The following is a 23174-nucleotide window of genomic DNA, read 5'->3' as shown; positions in this document are numbered from 1 at the left end:
GGCGGAGTGACCGTCTGCGGGCACCGGGCACCTCGACGGCGTGGGGACTCTCGGGTCTTATCTGGGCGCGTCAGTTTTGCGTCCAGCCCTCCTGCTGTTTCTCTCAAGGGAAATCTGTTGACACCAAGTAGCACCTCCCCCGCCTGTGGTCTCAAGGAGTCCATAGTCCCTCTGGGGAAGCCAGGTTTTGGAGGCTTGGCCGGGAAGGGGTGTTTAATCTCTCAGTGATGAATGAATGAAAAACGAGTGAATCAATGGATGGGTAATCAGTAAACGGATGGGTGGATGGATGGCTCCCAGGAGGTGGCAGAGCAGACACAGACTACAGCGAGCTCGGTTCGCGGCGTCGAGGCTTCCTGAGGGGTTATGGGCGCGGTAACCGCTCCCACCCCACCGCTCCCGGGACGCGGGGCGCAGCTGACCCGGCTCTCACTCCCGGCTCTGCCCCGAGGGCTGCGAAGGGCCCCGGGGCGGGGAGCTGCAGTCTCTCTCCCATCCACTGGGACCCCCGAGCCTGCACACACCCGGGGACCCAAAACCTTAAGGCTGACCCAGGGGGGCAAGTGGGAGCCCGGGAGCCTGACCCAGGCCAAGAGTCAGAGAGGAAGCAAACGGGCCCCGGCGAGTGGAGGGAGCCGCTGGGGGAGGGCGAGAGGGGCGGCAGTCTACGAGCTCTGGCCGCCAGGGGAGCCGCTCGCCGCAGGAGCTCCTTTCAAGGGGAAAAAATGGATTTTTCGGCAGCCACAAAGTTTGTATTGTTGCACAAAGAGGTGCATTGATGAGGTCGGGAGGTCCGCGGGGCGGTGACAATCTTGGGTCTGTTCCGAAGGCTCCCTACGCCCACCATTTGCCAGAGGGGCACAAACAGTCCCCGGCCGCCAAGCCCCGGCCATCCCGCCTCAGCACTCGGCTTCGATATTATTGACAAACACGGCAGGTCCAGGCGCCCGGGCCCCAGGAGCCAGGAGACGAGCCGGGCCCTGGGGAACCAAGGGTGCCCACTCCACCCGGGCAGCGATCTGGGTTCCAAGTGCTCAAGGAGGACCGCGCGGGAGAGAGCGTAGGGCGGGTTTGAGGCTGGAAAGAGCAAGAGAAAGGTGAAAAGGGGGAGAGCATTGTATTTGTACTAACTTATTTAATATTAATAGCAACCCTAGGAGGTGGTCCGTTTTGCAGATGAGCAACTGAGGCATTGAGAGGTTAACGTAACCCAGCTTACAAGGGGCAGAGCCAAGATACAAACAATAAGGGCAAAGTTGTGCTGACTGCCAGGCGAGTTCTAAACACTCACTTCATCTTTACAACAGCCCTTTGAGGTAGATCCTATTATAAAGCCAACGTACAGATGAGGACATTGAAGCACAGAGAGGTTAAGGAACTTGCCCAAGGCCACAGAGCTGGTAAGTGCAGAGCTAGAATATAAACCCAAGGAGCCGGGTTTCCCAATGCGAATGTTCAACCAGGACGTTCCACTTGCAGGTATCGGGGAGGGGCAGGAGACCCAGTGGAGGAACCCTGACCACGTCCTTGCGAGGTGCCCGCACTGGGCAAAGCACTTCTCAATCCCAGCGCCGGGAGCACATCCCTGAAGACCCCTCGCCGCCCCACTCGAGACTGGCAGGGTCCCCCACTTTCCCTCTTTACGCGTCTCCCAGACTCCTTGTTCTCGCTCCCCCTCCAACCAGCGTGCTGGTTCAGCCCACGCTGCATTCTGGGGGAGACTCCCCCCAACCAGACGAAAAGAGGCTGGTAGCCCCAGAATGTTCGCAACGGCACGGCCCAGGGGCAGCATCTGGCCGGCAGGTCCTGAAACGGCGTTTCAAGGACACAGGTCTGTACTTTGCATGCTGTTTGGGGCGGCTGGGAGGCAGGGCGGCTGGAGATTTGGAAAGGCTGAATTCTCCCTTCCCCCAAAGCCCCCCCCCCCCCCATCTAGGCGCCGCCACCGGGTGAGGGTCCCGGCACCTGGCTGGTCTCCACCTCTTGTCAGCCTGCGCTCTCTGGTCAGTCTCGGACTCCCTTGGGATTTCCTCCTCGACGCCGCGTGGTCTGGGGACCCGGCCCCGGAGCGCCAGGGGCTCGGGGCGCAGAGACCCTCCCCCTCCCGGGCCCTCCCGCCGCCGCGGCCTCCCACGTAGCGTTTTGAACCCTCTTGGCGCTAAGGCAAGAACGAGCGGTGGGGAGCGGGCCGGGCCAGCAGAGGCTCTAAATCTTCCTTCAATCTGTGAGTCGATGAAGTCTGAGAAACAAATTCAAAGCAGGCGCGCCTGCAGAGCCTTCCTGCAGAAATATTCCCCGGCATTCAAGCGCATCCAGGGGCGGCTCGAGCTGCCTTGTTTGGCTAAGGTCAGACGAGACTCGAGTTCTCCAATAAAAATAAATCTCAAATTAATTATGGCCTCGAGCGAGGGGCCAGACACTTGAAGCTGCAGTTGTGCAGTCTGGAGTTTTGGCGCTCGTTCGCCCATCCCTCCCCCGCGCGCCCTCCCCCACCCCCCTTGCCAGCTCGAATACCCGCCGAGGCCGCCGGGCCGGAGGGGCCGGGAGGAGGGAGGACGAAAGGGGAAGGAGCCGCCCGAGACGCCCTGCCAAGCCTGGCATCTTTCGGGGTTTCAAGTGACCGGAGGCCCCGAGGTCTGGAGGCACCCCAGGGACCCGGCTCTGGTTGTCGCGTCCTCCCACCCCCAACCCGGGCTGGGACCGAAGAAGCCCGGGAAGCCGCGTCTGGAAAGTCTTGACCGGGTCAAAAGGGCTGACATTGAGCGAGCCAAGACACGTTTCACCCCGCCGCTCCCCTCCCGGGGGAAGCAGGACTTCCGCATCTTTGAAAATATTGTCAAGTGCGGATGGTGCGAGGCAAGTCGCCCCACCACAGTTGCAATGAAAATGCTCCAAGTCCAAAGGTTTCCTGAGTATTCGCCCCCGTGGCCATGCTTTCTGCAAGTGACCTTAGACTTAGAAATGTGTGGTGGGCTCTTTTGTTGGTCCCCCTCACCCCACCCCGACCCCCGGTTGCTAGCTTTTGTTTTCAGTGCGGGTTCGGCTCCCTTGGCTGTGAGCTTCCCCTGACTTGAAAGCCAGCCGGGGCTGGTGGAGTGGGCAGGATGGTACTGGGCATCAGCTCCTGGTCACCAGCCCTGCCCAGTCTGGGAAAGGGAGAGGCAGGACAGTCTCTGGTGAGCCAGGAAAGAGGGTGTGAGCAAATGCGTGGGCTGGGGTAACAAGCCCCTAGCTGGGCCAGGAGAAGGGAGAGGAGGGGGAGGGGAGAGGGCAGAAGAGGGGTGAGGAGAGAGAAGGGGAAGGATTCCCCCTCCCCAGCTCCAAGACCGTTTTCATCTGTAGCCGCCTCACCACAGGCTCTCTATCAATTTGTCTCAATGCAAACATTCGAAATATTCTCTTTGGCTGCTCGTGAAAACAATGTGAGCTGCCAGGATCAAACCATCTTTCCAGATGTCTGGTGGTAACCACATTAAACAGGGCAGACTTGTTTACTGTTGTGTTTGGTTAGGGCTTTTTTCCCCCTTCAGGATTTAAAAAAGCAGCAGCAGCAGCAGTGGAGTGGGACATCAAACCCAGAGTTACATAAGTGGGCAGCCCTGCCCACTGCCATGCCAGTGCGGGTCACAGGGAGACTCAGCTTCCCTCAGAGGGCTCTTCAGAGTTGGGGGGGGGGCTCTTCTTTCTGGGTGGAGGACCTTGTGAATGGACAGGAGCTTCTGACAGAGGGGCTGGTAAACACTCAAAGCCGCGGCCCCAGTGCCAGTCAGTGAGTCACTAAGGGGTGACAGCTGTACCAGTGCCAGCCTCTTCCCCCTCCCCACCATCTTCAAAATTACGAAATTGCCAGAAGCTTTGGTTTCACAGGCAGAAACAGAAAGTGCTGTTGAGTTCCACAGCTCAAGCAGGAGGGCAAGTCCTCATTTTAATCTAGTTCCACGTTGAGTTCTCCCTAGGGGAGAGGCAGCTCCTGCTAAAAGGAGTTGGGGGTACTAGAGATGTTGGGGTGACTTACTGATCAGAGCAGTGAAGCCAATCTGTTATTTGCCAGGCTGGACACGAGTTGGGAACAGACACCTGGCCAATGTTTGGCCACAGAGGTGCCTTCTCAAGTACTAGGAAGACCGGGTGTAGAAGGGGGAGACGCTGGCTGGCCTGCGGTGGCCTTTAACGGCCTGAGTGTTTGCCCAGCACCGGGAAGGGGGCCTCTGGCCGTAGACTGGAGTTCTCTATGCCTGAAAGAGGGGGAATGTGGCCCGGGGGTGCCGGGTTTCTGGTCAGGTCCGTGTGGGAAGCGGTCTCCCCGCTCCCTCCTGAAAGCCTTGTTGTCGTTTGAAGGTCGGCAGAGTCTGGGCTGAAAAGGAAACAATTTGGGGTTTGAAAGGATGTAATTCATTCTTCCTTTCCCTTTAACCTCTTTCCTCTCTGGAAAGCATGTGGAAACGCTGAAGGGAAGAGAGAAAGAGGGCGGGTCGGGGCCGAGGGGAGGAAAGGGTTAAGCCTGATTTCTTTTAATTGAACTCCAGAACTGGTGGCCCCAGGCAAAGGGGGGGACTGACCCCGCTAGCGGTAACCAGATGTGGCGGTCCCAGGGGAGCCCCCGAGCAGACCCCTGGATTGAGAAGCAGACAGGAGGTGGGGGGGGGGCCGGCCCGGCCCCCATCCCACTCCCACCCCATCCCCCACCCCTCTCCCCCGTACGCGCACCGAGTCACAATCGCTGGCAAGCTGCATCCGCCACTCCAGGTCTGGTCACGTTCAGACCCGTGTCTGTATTCGAACCCAAAATTGGAGCTGAATTGATGAGACTAATTTCGAGAGGGGGGTGGGGGGAGGGAGGGAGGCCAGCGAGCTCTCGGGCTCAACTGCTCCTGAAGAAATAAAGGATTAATAAGTCACCTTTTTCGCCGCTGTGGACACCCTTTTGAAAATTTTTCTTTCCAATTGACTCGGATCTCCTCTGGATTTTTTTTTCCTCTTTCTCCGGGTGGACTCTTAAATAAACGTGAGAAAGTCCAAAGCGTGGTCTGGAGAGCGTGGACAAGGTAACCTGTTTCGGAGGAGGTCGGGGAGAAGCGAGTCAGGCCGAGAGCGCCCGGGGGTCCCCTCGCTGCGCCAACTGGAGCGGGCGGCGGCACTGCGGAGGGACCCGGGAGGTCTCCGGCTGGCGGGGCCCGACAAGGCGGGCCGAGGGGAGGTTGGCCTCACGGCGGGGTGGGGATGATGGTCTGGAGCCCCGGCCCCGGGGGTCTCACCCGGGAGAAGTCTGGGTCGGTGTGGGGATGTTGCCTGCTGTGCTTTGGAGACCCGCCGGCCAGCCTGGAGGGATCGTCTCGCCGTAGTGTAGGTTTCTCGGGGCCCAAGGTGGCATTGCACAGGCGGCTTTGACCCGAGTGCCAGGGCTTGGGCCATCGGGTCGGGGTATGTGCCGGGGGGTTGACCCTAGAAGGCGCGGAGCAGTGGCCTGGGGTGCCGCAGGTCCCGGCCCTCGGCGGGCGCCTGGACCTCCCCGGGAGCGGAGGGGCCGAGGCGCTCCTCCCCGCGTGCGTCCCTCCGCTAACAGCTCGCTGGGAGCCGAGTCCACGCCCCCGACTGCCGGGGTCCGTCCGAAACCGCCCCGAGTCCGCGTCGATGGGTGAGCCGCTCCGGGAGTCTGCGCGACTCCGCAGCCGAGGGCCCGAGTGGAAAAATTCCCATTGGATGCACTTTCTAATGGTTGGTCGGCTTCGGTCGCGTCCGGATCTTCCCGGGCAGTAGGCTCCAGGTTGTCCCCAGCCCGAGTAAACTCTCCCGCCCCCCGCCTCCCCCCCCCCCCCACCCCCGAAAAAGTTTGACTCCGGCTGGAAAAAACATTAATGAACGTATCTGTGGGAAGAAACGGAAAGTGAATGAGTCAGGAGGGCCACCTTCGGCCAACGGCCCCCGGAAAGGAAGGAGGCCAAAGGCGTTCGGTGTTGGACTTTGGGGGAAGGTGTGGGGGGAGGCGTGCAGACTGCGGGAATCAGGGCGCGGGCGCCGGGCGTGGACCCCGGCATTGTTCCCAGCTCGCTCTTATCTCCCGGGAGCAAGTATCCTGTGTGCGCAGCGCATGAATGTATCTGGGCATCTCCGCGTGTATTTATATAGTGTGTGTGATGCGAAAAGCAGGACCCGCGGAGGGGAGGAAGAGGGGGTGTGAGGGGGGGAGAGGGAAGACGAGGGAGAGCAGAGGGGAGAGAAGAGAAGAGAGAGGAGAGCGAGAGACAGAGAGAGAGAGAGAGAGAGAGAGAGAGAGAGATAGGACTTCCTCCCCATTCGCAAAGTGAAGTCACTTCCCAAAATTAGCTGAAAAAAAGTTTCATCCGGTTAACTGTCTCTTTTTCGCTCCGCTACAACAACAAACGTGCACAGGGGAGCGAGGGCAGGGCGCTCGCGGGGGGCACGCAGGGAGGGCCCAGGGCGCCAGAGAGGCCGCGCCGGGCTAATCCGAAGGGGCTGCGAGGTCAGGCTGTAACCGGGTCAATGTGTGGAATATTGGGGGGCTCGGCTGCAGACTTGGCCAAATGGACGGGACTATTAAGGTAAGCGACCGGGCGGTGGGCGCGGAGCGCCGGGGTCGGCCGGGGCGGCGAGGCGGCGGGCAGGCTGGGCGCGGGGCGCCGGGGTCCCGGAAGACGTGGCCACTCTCCCTTCCTTCCGCGCCCCGGCTTCGCGCCGTCTCCTCCCGCGCTCGGGTGGCGAGTCTCGCAGGCGGGGGCGAGCCGCCGGGCTCCCCGCCGAGGGCGATCTCCCCCGCACCCCTTGCCCGGAGCGGAGCCCGGCCCCCTCCCACCGCGCTGCCGGCCGGGCTGCGGGCGGGGGCGGCGGCGTGAAACCCGGGGAGCCGGGCGCCGATCGCAGCCGGGGGCCGGAGACCTCCGGGGCCACCACTCCCACCCGGCGAGCCGGGCACCTCGGCCCCGGCGCTGGGCACCCGCCCGGCGGCCGGCTTCCTCTCCCCCGAGGCCAAAGACGGCGGGGGCGGGCGGGCAGCCGCCAGCAGCCCGGGCCCCTGCCGGGAGGGCCCAGGGGCGGGCAAGTGGATTGGTTACAGGCGGATCGGGGTGCGAGTGAGTGTGTCTGGGGGTCTGTGTGCGCGGGCTGCTCCAGATGGAAGCCCTGTTTACATGTCAGCGCGGGCCGGCTTCCCTGCCTCTCGGTACTTCTGTTGCCGGGCTCTCGGCGCTCGGGAGCTGCCGGCTCCTCGGGACTAACGGGCCGGCCTCGCCGCTCCTCCGCCGGGGCATCTTTTTCCCGGCCGCTCCGCGCCGCTCCGCACGCCCGGCTCCCGCACTCCGCGCCCGGGCTCCCACCGGCCTCTCGAAGAGGGTCCCGCGCCTGCGGAGCCGCTCCTCCTAAAGTGAGCGGCCCTGAGCCGGCGGCCCGGACGACTGCCGGGCGGCCAAACCCTACCCCCCAGCCCCTAGCCTCACCCCGCGCCTCGCGCCCGGGTCCACGTTGCCAGGTGCAGCCCAGAGGGACGGGTGAGGGTCTGGGTTTCACCGCAGGCTTTACGAGGGTTGACTGCCTGCTCCCTCTGGAAGGGGGAAGTGGAGCCAGAAGCAGAGAGGAGGGACAGCCCCTAATGAGACTGGCCTTAAGAGGCCCGAGAGGAATGAATGGGACCAGGAGTTGGCTGCGAGGCTGTCCCCCAACACCAAGCCCGAGTCGGTCTGGAAAAGCTATTAGTCTGGTGAGGTGTGGGGGCTGGCAGAGCCCGCCATTCCCGGAACCCAGAGGAATCAAGTCTTTGCTCAGGGCTGAGGAAGAGGAGGCAGATGTCGGGCTCGGAGAATTCAGGAGATTTTTTATCATTTGGGTGGGGTAGTGGTTTTTATTTTCTAAGATTTTTGTTGTTGTTTTTTTTTTTTCTCTGCAAGTTTGAAATATGCTGACTTAAGTAAAAGGCACCAACAGCAGGAACTTGAAAACGTGGAGATGAGATTACTGATTGTGTTGGGTTGAAGGGAGCCTCTGTGAGTCTGGGTTCCTCCACTTTAAAGTGCTTGGGTGAGGAATGGGTGAGAGGGCATTCCTGCAGGGAGGTGGCCACCCACCGGTCATCTCATGCCAGCTTCTCTTCTCATTGGTGGGTGCGTGCAAGTGTCTCAGTATCCCTGGTTTAGGAATAAGATGCTCCACTCTAGAAAACTCCCCTCACTAGGATGCTTGCCACTTACCCAGAAGGCCCCCAGCTGACCCGGAAGGGTGGTAAGATGGCTCCAGGGTCTTGATGTGGACACCCTAAGGAGAAGTGAAGCAATATCTCCCCGATATTCAGACCTCTCAGCACAGGCCCTGAGGGCAGGGAGGAAGCTGTGGTCTGTGAACCCAGGATGTGCTAACCTCTTTAGATGCACACACAGGGATTGGCATGGCCGTCAATGAGAACAAGCTTAGACCAGGACCCTGGCGCTTCATGCCAGGGTGGGAGTGACAGGATTCCTTCTCACCTGGGTGATGGGAGCATGTGAGTCCCGTCCAGACCCTCCCCGGAGCACCTTTGTCTCTGATCCAGGTTGCCTGGCTGCCCTGCCGGTGGGCAGAGCAGTGGCTTTTCAAGCAGGCTTCCTCACTGCCCAGAGTTCTGAAGGATTGAGTGTTTAGTTACACTTTGGTATTGAAATTGTGTGAAAGCCACAGTTTCCTGTTCATGGGTGACCTTCGGATCTTGGGGTTCCCAGACCCCACTCCCACATTGGTTCAAACACTGTGTTTGGAGAGGACAGTGGACAAGGAGAGGCCAGGTCTCTGTGCGAGGATGCACAGTCCATTCAGCCGGTATGAGCTTCAAACTCTTTGTAAAAGTGAAATAGCGGGACTAAATGACCTCTACAATAGTGCCTTTCCAGTCCGTTCAGTTCCTAAAATATCACGCTCACATGCTCTTGCGAGAACATGTACCTCCGTGTCCACGAAATCCAGTTCTAGGCTGAGAGAGGTCAGAAGACACCACATACCATGTCGAATTTGTAGGCACAGATTCAGAATGTGTGTTCCCAGTTTGAATGGCCTTGACAAGTCATCTTTGACTAATTCTGGGATGTGATTTTTATGCACCTGCGTATTTCTTCCTCATACATGAAGCATACTTATATTTCAAAGTATCTCTGGGTCTCATCACTGGGGAGCTGTCTGGTCCAGAATGCCAGGGAAGTCTGGATTCCTTTGCAGAAGCTTTTTACTTTGTGCATAATTTGCACAACTTCGTGTGATTACAAAATCTTAACTTCATCACCCTTGTTATAATAAGTCCTTCTGTATTACTCGCTCTTCTCCTCTCCAAGAATGTCTCCTGGGAAGGCTCCGAGCATCATGCTGGGAGCACCGAAATTTGCAGGAGGCCTTCCACTGTTCTTTTGCCACAGATAAGTTAACCTAAATGTTAAACAACACCCTATACCACCCTGCTCCCCACGGCGATGGTATCAGTTGTTGAAAAGCACGTGATACTGGTTGCTGCTTTAAGAATGACCTGGTTTCCAAAACTGCATCTTAGTTCTAGGCAGTCTTCAATTGAATCTACTTATTTCATCTATGGAAGCTTGATTCAGTCAATGCACATGGTACCATTAAAGATGGGGAAACAGTCAGAGAAAATGCAGACCTGGTGAATGAAATAAGGAAATGAACTGGGGACTCCGAGTCAGAAAACCTGGGTTCGTTCTCGGTTCTGCTGCTCAGTTGCTGTGTGTCCTATAGCAAGGCACTAAGCTCCTGGAGACTCAGTTTTCTCATCTATAAAATGGGGCCAAAGTACCTCCTTGCCGTAGGTCACAGTAAGGATTCGATAAAGTCTGGTACCTTCGTTGACTGTGCATTAGCTGAATTTCTCCTTGGGAACAGGGCTTGTGGGGATCGACTGGGCAGAAAATTAGATCATGGGTATGGATTTATTATAGTAGGTATTTCATTAATGCTCTGAATCTTAATTAGGGGTCTCTTATGTCCCAAGGCTCTGGTTTATGTGTTGAGGATAAAACAGGGGTCAAAACCCTGCTGGAATCTATACACTCTGGCGGAGGTGACAGACACATAAATAAATAATTCTATGTCCAGGGTGATACAACTTCTGAAGAACCGTAAAGCAGGTTAGGGGATAGAAAGCAATGCGGTGGTATCAGCCAGAGTGGGCGCGGAGGATGCTTGCAGTGAACTGGCAGTTGGGCAGAGATGCTATCAGCTTTCACCCTTTGCCTCAGGAAAGCACAGCATCACACAAGCAGTACGTGCTGGGAGAGCAAAGCGGGAAAGGAGGGTTGAGGTGACAGCTGGGCTTTGAAAACCAGCAGAGTCCGTGAGCCAGACTGGCCCAGGCTGCAGGTTACCACTGACAGTGCATGTCAAGTCGGGAAACTTCAGGATGGGATCCCGGGAGAAAGCAGCAGAGCGATGGATACCCGGGAACGAAGACTTCACTTCTGTCATTAGAGGTGGATGCTGTCTTCACTCTGAGAGTGAACCGCTCACCCACCTGCATCTTTTAATTAACCTTCGTAGCGCCTACACTCACGAGAACTCCGGGCGAAACAGGCTGTGTCTTTTTCTCTGTCCCGTGACCACGTAGAATTGCCTCGCTCGGCGAGTTACCAGACGATGAATCCTATTTGTTTGTGAATAATTTCTACCACTTCGGCTGCTGTTCAGCTTCAGGTTTTCAGGTTTGCAACTTTAGAGCTTTAGAGATTATTTAGCTCCATATCCTCTTTTTATGGGAAGGGAAACTGAGACCCAGAGTTTACTGAATTATCCGAGATCCCATGGTTGACTAGTGACAGAGTCAGGGTGAGAACGCAGGCTCCTTACCCTCAGGCTAGTGTTCTTTCCACTATACCATGAACGTTTTATTTGCTTTCTTTACATTTTTATGAGTTATAGAACCCTGGAGGCAGTGTGTTTCTGTGTGTGTGCGTGTGCGTGTGTGTGAAAGAGAAACAGACAGACAGAAACAGAGACGCACAGAGAGGGACAGAGACAGAGAGATAAGCTTTTAAAAAATATCATGGAGACTCTGACTCTGTAGACTAAAGACACTTCTGTTATTTAATGAAAAATGTATTGCTACCATCTTGAATTATTTCCATAATTCATTAAAAAATCCCAAATTTCTGGATAGGATTTTTACATAATATTTTTTTTATTTTTCCAAAATAAAACCCTTCTCTTTCTGTAGACAAACAAGGTCTCCATCATCAGGAGACAACAAAAAAATAGAGTATTTTACTTAAATAGCCAATAGGCCCCTCTACAGACCAGGGGCAGGTGGGCTGAATTCCTATTTCAATTCTTTTAATAATTGAATATTTGACTATTTAAATAAAATATACTCAGATGCATTAGAACTTATCTTGTGGCCCAGGATATGTAGTCTGTGTATTAAGTAGGTCTTCAATAATAACCACATTATGTAAGATTTAAGATTTCGATGTCTCTTTCTATTTGGGGTCAACCAGTTAATTTGGTATTGGTTTTGAAAGGTGGTTGATTTAAACCAAACCTCTTTTCTAGAAATGTAATATTAGACAAATGCTAGCACTGAGTTGCCCCAGCCAAAAAAAAAAAAAAAAAAAAGAGTTGGGAAAACTTTATGATGATGAACCACCAGGCAGGATTTCGAATGGTCTGAGGCCTTTATCCTCCCTCAAACGTCAGAAAATATCCCCAAATTGTAAGTCAACACTCGGGCCATCGGCAAGGTCCTCGTCTTCTATGGGAGAAGTCTCATTCTACCTGAAACTTGATAGAAAGATTTTCAGATTAGGGGCCAACTGTCTAGAGTTAGAATGAAAAAAACCCCTACTATTTTCATTTATTTTAGACATGCAGTTGCATTATGTAGGTATAGAATAATTGTTTTGTTTTGTTTTGTTTTGAATAACAAGACTTTCTTTTTTTGTCCTGTCTTGAAACAGTCTTTCTAAGTCTATCTTTTGTTTGTTGTTTTGTGACAAACTGAGGAGACTAAAGGCCATTGGCCACTATCTATACACACACACACACACACACACACACACAATCTCACAAAATCTTCAACCAGCCGTAACAGCAATTTTGGAAATCTCAGAGCTGTGCAGGTGTCTTTCTCTCTGCAGAAGACTACACACTGTTTCATTTTCTGTTGCTTTAATGATGTTTATCTATAGTGTTCATCCCATTCATGTGCTAATTCATCAGTGGGACAGTATTACTAAATGATGTCACTCTAATTCTTCTACTGACCTGATAGACCCAACATCAGTAGCCCACGGACTTTGAGATGTTTCCCCAGAGGCAATGGATGGGGTGTGTCTATCCCCACATTATCACCCGTAAGACCAATATCTTGGACATTTGACAGAATTAGACAATCTATGGAATAACCCTTTTCCGTACAAAGCTAGCTGGCCTTATGGGAATTTGTCACCTTAGTCCCATTGGCATCGTAAGCTGATGCCAGCTGTAGCAATGCAGGCCAGTAGGTCTGCTGCATGCCTGTTAGGCAGGGGCTGAACTAGGTATTAAATGCTATCAAGACACCAGGTTGGTGGCAAAAGGGCTGCCGCCCTCGAGACAGAGCAGGAGGAGAAGCCATGCGTGTGTGTGTGTGTGTGTGTGTGTGTGTGTGTGTGTGTGTGTGTGTGTGTGTGTTTGCACAGCAGAATGCAGTAGTGTTCTGCCAGCCTCAAGGAACAAAAGAGCAATTTCAACTGGAGAGACACAGAAAGACCGAATAACGAGAGTTATGTGTTTAGTCCCTTCTGTTTACAAACCACTTTCACATACACCTGTGCATTTAATCCTCAAAACAGCCTTATGGGAAGTAATATCATCACATCTCTGTTTTATTGGGGAGAAATGAAAGTTCAGAGAGGTTAGGTAACTTGCCTAAGATGACAGCTAATAGGTGACAGATTTGGTTTTCAAGCCCAGGGTTTCTGTTTCCAGAATACTTGTTTTTTTCTACAGACCAGTCACAATGCCTCTTGGCTTTGAAGGATGGGTAGGACTTGCACAGGAAGATATGGTTTCAGGGGCTTTCTAGGAAAGTGGAATACTTTTGTTGGGGGAGCATATGAAGGAGAAGGTAAGAGTGGAAATATTGGGTGGAATTAGATTATGGATGACCTTAAATACAGTAAGAAAGAATTTGGGTCTTACCAAATACATAGAAAGGAGGAATCACAAAATTTTTAATAGAGGGATGATCTAGGTAATTGTACAAATCTCAGAAGACTTCCTATTCTCATCCTGCTCCTTAAGAAATGGAGATGGAAGAGGGCTCCATCACTTATCAGAGGCCATAAGAAGTGAGCAGCAGAAAGGATTAGAAAAACAGTGATAAATAAACAGCCACCAGACCATGCTATCAGCTGTGTTTAAAGATGTTTGTTTATTAAATATGGAGTCAAGAGAGGGAGGAGAAACTCTGTTTCACCAGATCTCATAAAAATGTGATTATCCTTTCCCTCCTTTGACTGTGTCTTCTTTCGTAGCTGTTCTAGAGATTTCACCACAAGCTGTCTTTTCAACGGGGCCATCTATCCTGGGCTACCACTTTAGTTCCTTTTGAGAATGAGTCAGCAGGGAGTAAGTGAGAAGAGACAAAAGGAAAAGTTGTTTCCCCGAAACTCAAATCCAATCTTTATGGAAATTCAGACAGGTCTGACGGACTTTCATAGGTTGGCTGGGCCCATCACCTCACTTAGAAATACTGACATTTCACCCAAGCAAACCAAAAACTCAGAGAGTTATCACCACCTTTCCAAGTAGGATCAGAGATTATGTGTTCAGATGCACTTTCAGATAATTCAGATCAACTTTATAACAGCTTCAAAATGGCTTATACCCGCAAAAACGAACCAAACTACTGAATATTTGAGACAGTTCCCATCTTTGGGGAACAATGTGCCTGCCATTTAGATCATGATCAAAATTCCAGAGTATGTAATTTTTCAAGCCACTTCCAAGAGAATGCAGACTTGAAATGTGAAGTGTGTTCCCCACAGCAGGGCCCATTTTCTCAGACAGTGCCATGCGTCCCAGGTAACAAAAGACGGTATGTCACATCCCAGCGCACACATGCAAGCGGCCAGCATTACAGGTGTCACGGGAGCTTTAACTCTGCATTTCTAGACATATGTGCTTTTCTCGTGTCTACTGGAATCTAACATACCAGGAGCAGGGTTGTTAGGTCCGAATATATGGGAATTCACTGATTTTTCGTGGGAAGAAGTCTGAGAGTGAACAATTTTGCAATATTGTTCATGTAGCAGAAATGTGAAAACAAACAGGTTAATATTATAAAATTACTCAGCTTGTCAGTTGTCAGTGCTTTTGCAGTCTATATAGATGCATATACTTACATCAAAATTCTTATGCCTGAGAGTCCTTTTGGCTTCAGGTGTTTATCACTTAATTCATACTCGTGCGTTTACTCATTCAACTAAGTGTTGAAAACTATTGCGAGGCACAGTGCCCCACAGAACCCCACATAAACGAACGAGAGCAGGATGCCTTCACTGTTTCTTCCAGGCTTCTAGAGAGTAGAAGTGTCTCTGCTTACTGATTTTAAGCTCTGACTATTGGAGTTTCCAAAAGAAGCAGTACTCACTGGGGGAATCTTTATTTGTGGCTTTTAATTATGAGGAAATGTAGGCACATTTTCCCAAGAGTAACACCCAGCTTATAATTTCCATTGACCCTTTATTCTTGGCAATACTAGTCCATCGTATGAACATTTTTGGAAGTCCAGGGCTTCAGCCAAGGAAACTCCTTCTTATTATTATTCTCCCTTTCTCAGCTCTAGTTCTTCTGTATATTAATGTAAAGGAAAATGCCATAACTAAAGTGAAAAGATAAATGAGAAACTGAGAAAGAATATTTCCCATACATCAAACAGAGGGCACATGTCCTAAGATAATAAAGACTATTTACAAATCGATAAACAAAAGGTAGACCTCTTAGCAGAAAAATAGGCAAAAATGCTACAAATAACTGCTAGAAAAAGAAATGCAAATGGCCAAGAAGCATATGAAAAGAATCTCAAGCATGTGTATATTCAAATGAAATTAATGAAGTTCCAACAGTTATCACCTATGAGGATAGCACAGATTAAAACAGCTTAATAATGCCTCCTGTTAGAAAGAATAAGGGGAAATGTCGCTCTCTATCCCTGCTGGTGGAACTCTAACTTGGTACACTCTTTCTGGAATGCAATTTGGAAACAATTATGACGATGTTAAGTACTTATACAAATTTGATAATAATTCCAAATCTAAAAATGTATCACACAGACATGTTCACTCGGATACCAAAGATACACGTACAAGATGTTTATTGTAGCATTGCTTGTAATGGCAAAAACTGGAAAGAATCTAAACGTCCATCAGTACGGAACTAGATAAATAAATTTTAGAAGACTCATATTAAAAAAATCATGCAATTGTTGAATGGAATAAAATCAATTGTCTACATACACTGATTTAGAAGTTTCTCCAAGGTATACTAATACATGGAAAAATGCAAATTACAAAATATGTGGTCCCATTTCTGTAAAAAAAAAATTGAAAACATTTATTTATTTATTTGTTTGTTTGTTTGTTTCTGGATAGACCCTTCCAGAAATCGTCTATGCATAAATAATCATACATATGCGTGTGTTTTCAATGTTTTGCTTTGTTTTGTTTTTTTGTTTTGTTTTTTTTTTAAACAGTGGCTGTGTCTGGGCAGGGAAAAGTAGACTTTTACTTTTCACACTATAAACATGCGGTATTTGGCTTTTTCGATCACTAGTATATATTACTTTTATAATTTAAAAAACTAATGTAAAAAATGAAGAGGGACAATTAGAAATAGGTTTGTAAAAAATAAGCTGAGCACCATCATTCTAGCCCCAGTGTGCTGATCTCAGAGATTTGGGGATCCCATTTTCACAGTAAAATACGGAGAAAAATTGTCCAGCCAAGGATCCGAGGACCTGAGTTCTAGCTCCAGCTCTACCCCAGACGAGCTCTGAGATCTTAGACGAGTCACTTCACTCCATCAGCATTTGTGTAAATTTCCTCGTGTTAAAGGTTTTCTCATCTATAAATTGAATGTATGATTTCAAAAGTTTCTTTTAGCTCCCGTGTTTATAAGACTCTGATCCCAGGCAGGCTTTAAAAGCATTTCTTATTTGGGGGCGTGGGTGACTGAACTTCTCACAGAAGTTCCATCTGGGCCCATGTGGCTCTTCTCCACAATCCCAAGGACAAGTCATAGAGTGTTTTTGCAGCCAGTTGGAGGCTGGGGGTCTTAGGAGGTGCTTCCTGAATTTCTGTGAGCTGGTGTTTTTATTACCAAGTGACACTGGAGCTGTGTTAATCCCTTTGCATTAATGTAAGCTAACAACGGGGCCTGACTCTGCTTTGGGGTCTTACACTCTTTCCCAAAATTTGGTCTCATTTAAAACCCAAAACACATTTGGTCCCAAGTGCCTTTTCCTTGGACTATTTAAAAATTCTGTTTAATTGAAGGGAAATTGAATTCGTCTGGTTTTGATTCATTTACACTTAACTCTTTAAAAAAAAAACAAACATATTTTATTTTGAGGACATATTTGATGTCCAGGAAGAATTTTGAGCCTCTTAATGAGTTTTCTGGGAGGCTTTTTTTTCTTCTTCTTCTTAAAACAGGAAGTGGTGCTAGGCTTTGGGCAAACACAGTCAACCCTGAAAGGCCCCAGTTCAGTTTGAAACCGTATCACCCACCATTTTGCATGAGCACCAATGGCCCTTGCTGAGGCCATTTTTTCCTTACCCATCACCTGAGAGTAAGAGATGCACTCACCTTCCGTCTGAGGGGAATAGCGTTGAGGACGGGTAATCACATTCAGAAGACGAAAAAGAAGGAGCTATTTATCGAGCTCTTACTATGTGCCAACATCTGTTTTCACCTTTATGGACATACTCACTTTTTAAAAAATTTATTTAATTCAAGTATAGTTGATTTGCAATGTTGTGTTAATTTCTGCTGTACAGCAAAGTGATTCAGTTATACATAAGTGTACATTCTTTTTCATATTCTTTTCCATTTTGGTCTATCACAGGATATTGAATATAAGTTCCCTGAGCTATACGGTACGACCTTGTTGTTTATCCATTCTACATATAATAGTTTGCATCTCTTAAACCCAAATTCCCAATCCATCCCTCCTCCTTCACCCCTCCCCTTGGCAACCACAAGTCTGTTCTCTAGGACATATTCCCTTTTGATCCTTGTAACAACCCTATGCTGGATGTACTCTTTTCATTTTGGAGAGGTGAAGTAACTTACCCAAGGCCATCAAGATAGGAAGTGGAAAAGCAATGATTTAAACCTTATCCTGTTAGCCTCTGAAGTTCATAGAGCTTAGCCACTGTGATCTGTAGCCGGTTTGACACACACACGTCCAACCCATCTCTTGAGGACCTTGCAGGTGGCGGTGGTGTTTGTCTAAGTGACTCCCAACCTCAGTCTGCACTGGGCAGATTCATGGCCTCGCTCCATCCTCCACACCCTCTCCTGAAGAAGGCCTCAGCCCTCTATTCCCCAGGTAAGAGTCTCTGCCTGACTCAGCTGGCAGGTGTACTGGAGAGCGGGCAGGCAAGCGAGGATGAAACCAACAGGTTCTGTTTTAATTTAATGAGCTACCAAGATGATTTAAAAAAAAAAAAAAAAAAAGCTTTGTAGCTCAGTAGAGAATAGCCTATTCTGTGACTTGACAATACTTCCTTCTGCACCCTTCTGTGTTTTCTCCTCCTCCCTCCAGCTCTAACTCTTGCTGTCTTTTTCATTCCCTTTCACTCATATACACACACTAACTACACACACTAAAACAACCCCCTGGTTTTGGGGGGGTTCTACAAAACACAAAGAAAGGAATGTTTTGCAAGGTTAAAAGGAAATCATCGAGAAAGGCTAAGTTCAGGCTCCAGTTTCTCCTGAATAGCATTTCTTGTTATTTCAAGGCTGATTGACTTATAACTGCATCCCCAGACACCTCACATCAGTTCCTTTTATCAGCTCAAGTGAGACTTCCTGCGGACTGGCCCAGCTTCCTGATGTATTTCCTTTTTCCTTTGGCAGAACAAAGAAAGCCATAGCTCCAAGGATCCTTGGAACCAAACATCATTTAGCACTGAAGAACCTATTATTTTAAACTTTTCATTCTCAATGCAGAGGCCCAGTGCCTGGCTTTGCGTTTTTTCCTGGCACTCTGTATGGCATCATGGTGGACCCTGGGTGCAATGGGCAGGGTCAAGGAGGCACTCAAACTCATCATAGTTGTAGTTGGATTTCTTTTAAAGCGGGAAAATTAACCCGTTCTCCTCACTGACACTGCATGAGCCCCCCACCTCATACACACATACACCTTCAGGAGTCCCATAGAATATCTCTGTGTATAGGGTTTGCGCTTTTGTTACCCTGATTCAACATAATCCATCAGCAAAGAAACTCTCTTATTTAGAGATTTCAGCCTATTTGTGTTTGAAGTTCTAACTCTAGAAACATGTATATAAGCAAAGAAGCTTCAAATTCTATCCAAAGGGTCATCGACAGCAACTGAAGAAGACATTCCAGAAATTGGGATAAAGGTGCTGCTTTCTCCTTTGGCCTGGAGGGTGCCCTATCACCCCCTACCACTTGGCCTTACCTCTTCCTCTACACGTTATTTCTGAAAGGCCTTGAGCGTAATCCCAGGCAAGAAGATAACACTAAGAGAGCCCCTTGTATCTCTGTCAAATTCCCCAATGCAAATATTGCAAGTTGCCAACTTGAGTACCCCTGAGATTGTTAGAACACAAGAGGCCATTGCACAGAAGAGGTAACTGAGTCTTCAAGGTGTGATGTGTCTAAAGATGAGGACTGGGCAGGAGACCCTGGCAGCAGAACGTGGGTATCCGTTCCCCCAAACAGCACATTCCACCGTAAGGGTGTTTCCAGAAGCAAAGACAGCAAGACTCATCGAATCCACAGGCGTTCCTGCTTTCTTCGCCTGTCAGTCTTATTCCCTGGCCATTGTGTAATTCTCCTGTGGGATCAAACACAGCACTTGCCATAGGAGCCACCCAGGCAGCTAAGCAGTCACGCAACCACCCAAGTGCAGCTCTTCTCTTTACAAAGATCACTGATTTGAAATAGAAAACAATTGAAACGGAAATGTAGCTCCCCTGGCAAAAGAGGTATTCTTAAGACAAGAGGAATTATCATGGGTAATTCATATTGATTTTTCCCAACCCAATCCTCAGTGGAATCATCTCTAGGTGTAAATGCGTTGAAGAGGTGATCTCAGAGAGGAAAATCACTCAGAAACTATATGGCGTGAGGGGAGTGCGTGAGGGCAGGTGCTAAGCCTCACATAACCTGCTTTGGGGATGGCAGGGGAAAAGGGTTAGAATGTCTGCACCTATACATAAGAGCATGAGATCTTTCTTTTCCCAGCTCTGTACTCTGCCGCCAGCCCTGTACCTAAGTCCATGACCAGTCAGGAATCCTAGAACGAAGATTCCATGCGTTATCTCTCCCAGCGCACAAAATGCTGTCTGTAGAAAAACATATAGGTACAGTTGTCCCCCAGTATCCCCGGTGGATTGATTCCATCATGGATACCAAAATCCGCGGATGCTCAAGTCCCTTACGGTCAGCCCCGCGTAGCTGCGGCTTCCCCATCCACAGATTCAACCAACCGCGGGTCAGAAATACTACTACATCCGCGGTTGGTTGCACCTGGGGATGAGGAACCTGCCGAAAGAAGGGCCGACTGTGCTGACCTTGGTTTTCTCCACAGTAAGAGCATATTCGGTCAATGGGTATAGGTAATCTTGCTCAAATGGGGTCTCTGGTGCAACACAGGACTTCCCTAGAGGTCAGGGACCTGAGGGGCTCCTGTACTTTCTGCACTTTTCGAGAAAGGGGAGGGAGAAAGGGCAGACTACTTTTCTGGAAGTGTGTTTCAGGAAACTGGCATGCGGAGAGTTTTCCCAGGGTGCCTCAGGAAAGGCATCCAGACATGTGGATTTGCTGCTGTGGACCCTGGGGCCTCTAAGCTCTTCCTTCTGGAGATCTGTGGTTCCCTATGTACTTACTGGATCTGTAATGCCAGAAAGGGAGACTGTGGTCCTCCCTCCCTGCCTTCCCAGAGTTTGCATGGGAAGATGTTGTAGAGTGGGGCTGGGTTTGGAGCACCTCGGAATTAATGATTTCTTCCCATCAGTTTGGACTGTGTATAACCCAGATTTTGTTCTGCCCAGAGCACCCTTTTTAAAAAAAATTTAAACCCTGTGTGTATTTCATGGGAAATTTCACGTGCCTGTTTCTGATTCATTTCCAATTAAAGGCTCAAAATGCTGGTTTTGTAAGAGCTCTTTGATGATTCAGATTCTTGTTGGTTCATCTTTTTTTTTCCTCCTAAAAGTCCACAGAAGTTTAATAAATGTTGCTCAGACATTTGCATGCTTAACTGTTCAAAATAATTGGAAACAGGAGAGAATGTTTACTGTATGTGCACAAAACGAGCACATTTACGAGGCGAAAGCGAGAGACGGATGGCTGGGTGAAGGTGACTCTTGTGGGAAAATTAGGAATATGGCTGAAGGTAGACACCTTGGTGTGCCCACCGCTGGGAGGGAGGCGTGCTCTGAGCTCAGTTCCTCTGGAAGGGTCAAGGCAGTGTTATGGGAAACACACGAGTCCCTCTTAAAGCAGCCAGTCAGCGTCAACAAGCTGTCAGTGGGGCAGTCCGTCTCATCAGAGATGGACCGGGTCGAGTGGCGTTTTCCACAGGCTGATGCTGCTTCCAGTTTCCTTCTGACTGGAGGGAGTCAGTTGTCTGCAGTGACAGCAAGCCGCGTCCTCCGCCTCTTCCTTCATCCTCGGTAGAAAGCCTTGATGGTGAACCTACCTGGGCACACCTCTGCACTAAATGCAGAAGAGACTGATGAAGCGGGTCCCCCAGGACCCCTGGGAGACGTCCCAGGTTCTACGTTTGTACCAGTCCCTCTAAAGTGCTGAAGTGGGCACAGGGTGTGGGGTAATCTGACTTCCGCTCCTGGCTTTGCCTCTGGCTGGCTGGGTGACCTTGCACAAGTTACTCTCCTTTTCTTAACTTCAGCTTCTCCATCCACCCAAAAGGATGAAGAGGAGCCGTAGTACAAACCTCTTCTCCTGTGGCTTTCGTGAAAATCTGGATTGACGAGTTGCTTTGAATTTCTTGAAGAAAAGCATCAATGAATTACTACCATTTGACTAACAGTTGGGTGGCTTGTTACATTGTTGTTGTCAATTGTAAATCATGCCCCATTTCCGTTTCTGAGCCTCGTATGGACATCTTACTAAAGAGAGGTCACCCTTGTCTCTTTATTGTGAGGGGCTGGTTAGCCCTCTTCAGCCAGAGTTACAAGATGTAACTTTGTGTTCACACAGTGTAATGCAGGGGTGCTGTGTGCTGGGTGGTGCTTCTTGCCTAAGAAAGGTGACACAAAACTTTTATTCAGGTGGGCAGTGAGGTGCTGTAATGTTTTGCAAATTATCGAGATGGTGGCAGAATGGCTCTGTGAAAGCCCTGTGCAATTCGAAGTGTGAACATCTCAGTTTCAAAGCAGCTGATTGGTTGTATGATCTTGGGCCAGATATTAACTTCTTTAGTCTCCTCCCTTCCTATCTGTAAAATAAGACTAGTAATGATCGTAATAAGTAATATTAAGTTTTCCACCTACCTTAGGGACCAATGATAAGAATCAAAATAAGTGTGGAAGGAAAAACACTTTGTAATTGTAAAGAGCTATGTAAATACTGGTTATTGTTATCGTAGTTATTACTCTAAGGTCGACATTTGAACATAACAGATAATAAATGTTGCTTAAATTGAGTCCACTGGGCTGCTTTTTTCTGGTTTTCATGGTTCCCAAGACTTACTTGCATTTGGTAAAATTTGTCAGTTAGCTATTTCGTATCTTTGCCAGTATAGACATTCTCCCCTATGAATGCACCAGTACAGACCAAACATCACCTATTCCTCCTCGCCCCTCCCTCATATCCGGTCATTGTTCTCCTCATGAAACTCCCATCCCCATCAATGGGGGTTTTACGTAAAACCCCGATGGCAGGATATGAGTGCAGCTTCAGGAATTCCAGGCTTGTGCTGCTGATAAAGAGGGCTGTGGACACTGAAAACACTAGAGAAACAAAATTCTCCTGTCCAACCTATGCTACTCAGGTTTTTTTGTTTTGTTTTTTTTACTTTTGTCTCTGCCTTTAAAGAGTCAAGAGCCCTCCTAGAATGTAAACCATGTATCTTGTACCACGTCCCCTTGTGAATGGTTTTTAGATGCCCATCTAGCGAGCCAGACACCTGCTGCCCCATTCCCAGTGGTCCACCTATGCCACCTCCTCTGTCTTCTCTGTGTCCTTGTGGTCATGGGTTGTGGGGATACAGGGCAAGGCCTGAAGTGGGTTGATTCAGAGGGAGCTAACGTTTCAGCCCTTCTGTGTGCTCTGCTTTACCATCCCCTTCCAGAAAGAAGAGTTTTCCAACCTAGGAGGGACTGTAGGACTGAACGGTCCTGATCAAGGAATGTGATCGTTTAAGTGTGGAAGGAACTAAAAGGTTTAACCTACTTAAGTGTGAGTGAAGGGGCAACAGTGTGAAAGAAGTCATCTGCCTTGAAGGTGGTCCTCTGCTGGGGCAGAAGGCAGGAATGATGCTGGCTCTTCCCCCACGTATGGAGACTCGACAGGCAAGCTTTGTCTCTGTTCTCATCCCGCATCAGTAGTATTTTAGGAAAGCTTGTGTCTCTGTCTTCTGTGTGACATTACACAACCAGTATGACTGTGTGACCAGAGGTGGAGTGAAGGGGAAGAACATTTGCCCCTGTTCTACCCACACTGAAGTAGCTAAATGATGATGAGATTTAAAAACTGGAAAATGAAGTTGACTCTTTTCATTTTAAAGTGCTGATCCAGACATTTAGGATTGAGATTAAGAGCTCCTCCTGACACCTTTTTTCTGAACGTGTTGAATTAGGGATTAGGGTTTTCTTCTTAGCCAACAGAATTGGGATTTCAAAGTCCATGGGGAGGGCATTGAGCTGCTCAGACACTGATCTATTAGCTCTTTAGGAACCTCAGTCCAGCTAAGGTCACCCTACTGCTTCTTTCTC

The 23174-nt window shown here is 49.6% G+C and overlaps 1 protein-coding gene and 1 long non-coding RNA gene across 3 annotated transcripts in view; one reads left to right on the top strand and one right to left on the bottom strand.

The window, feature by feature from the left end:
- Window positions 1-3487: 3487 nt before the first annotated feature.
- On the bottom strand, window positions 3488-5767 carry LOC137771879 (uncharacterized). Its single transcript, XR_011075415.1, has 3 exons — window positions 5256-5767; window positions 4900-5050; window positions 3488-4354 (listed from the first exon to the last, which is right to left on the bottom strand). It is a non-coding gene; the product is annotated as an uncharacterized lncRNA (long non-coding RNA).
- Window positions 5649-23174, top strand: part of FLI1 (Fli-1 proto-oncogene, ETS transcription factor) — a 113181-nt gene continuing 95655 nt past the window's right edge. Inside the window, exon 1 of one of the 2 annotated variants that reach the window (XM_068555620.1) lies at window positions 5649-5715. In XM_068555620.1, the coding sequence (XP_068411721.1) occupies window positions 5701-5715 (15 nt within the window). In that variant the 5' untranslated portion in view covers window positions 5649-5700. Of the gene's footprint in view, window positions 5716-6212; window positions 6561-23174 lie in introns of those variants that run through there. The other variant, XM_068555619.1, reaches the window with a different exon arrangement.

This window comes from Eschrichtius robustus, chromosome 11 (assembly GCF_028021215.1).
Source record: "Eschrichtius robustus isolate mEscRob2 chromosome 11, mEscRob2.pri, whole genome shotgun sequence".
Lineage (NCBI taxonomy): Eukaryota > Metazoa > Chordata > Mammalia > Artiodactyla > Eschrichtiidae > Eschrichtius > Eschrichtius robustus.
Note: the sequence above shows the minus strand (reverse complement) of the source record. Positions and strands in the feature narration are given on the sequence as shown.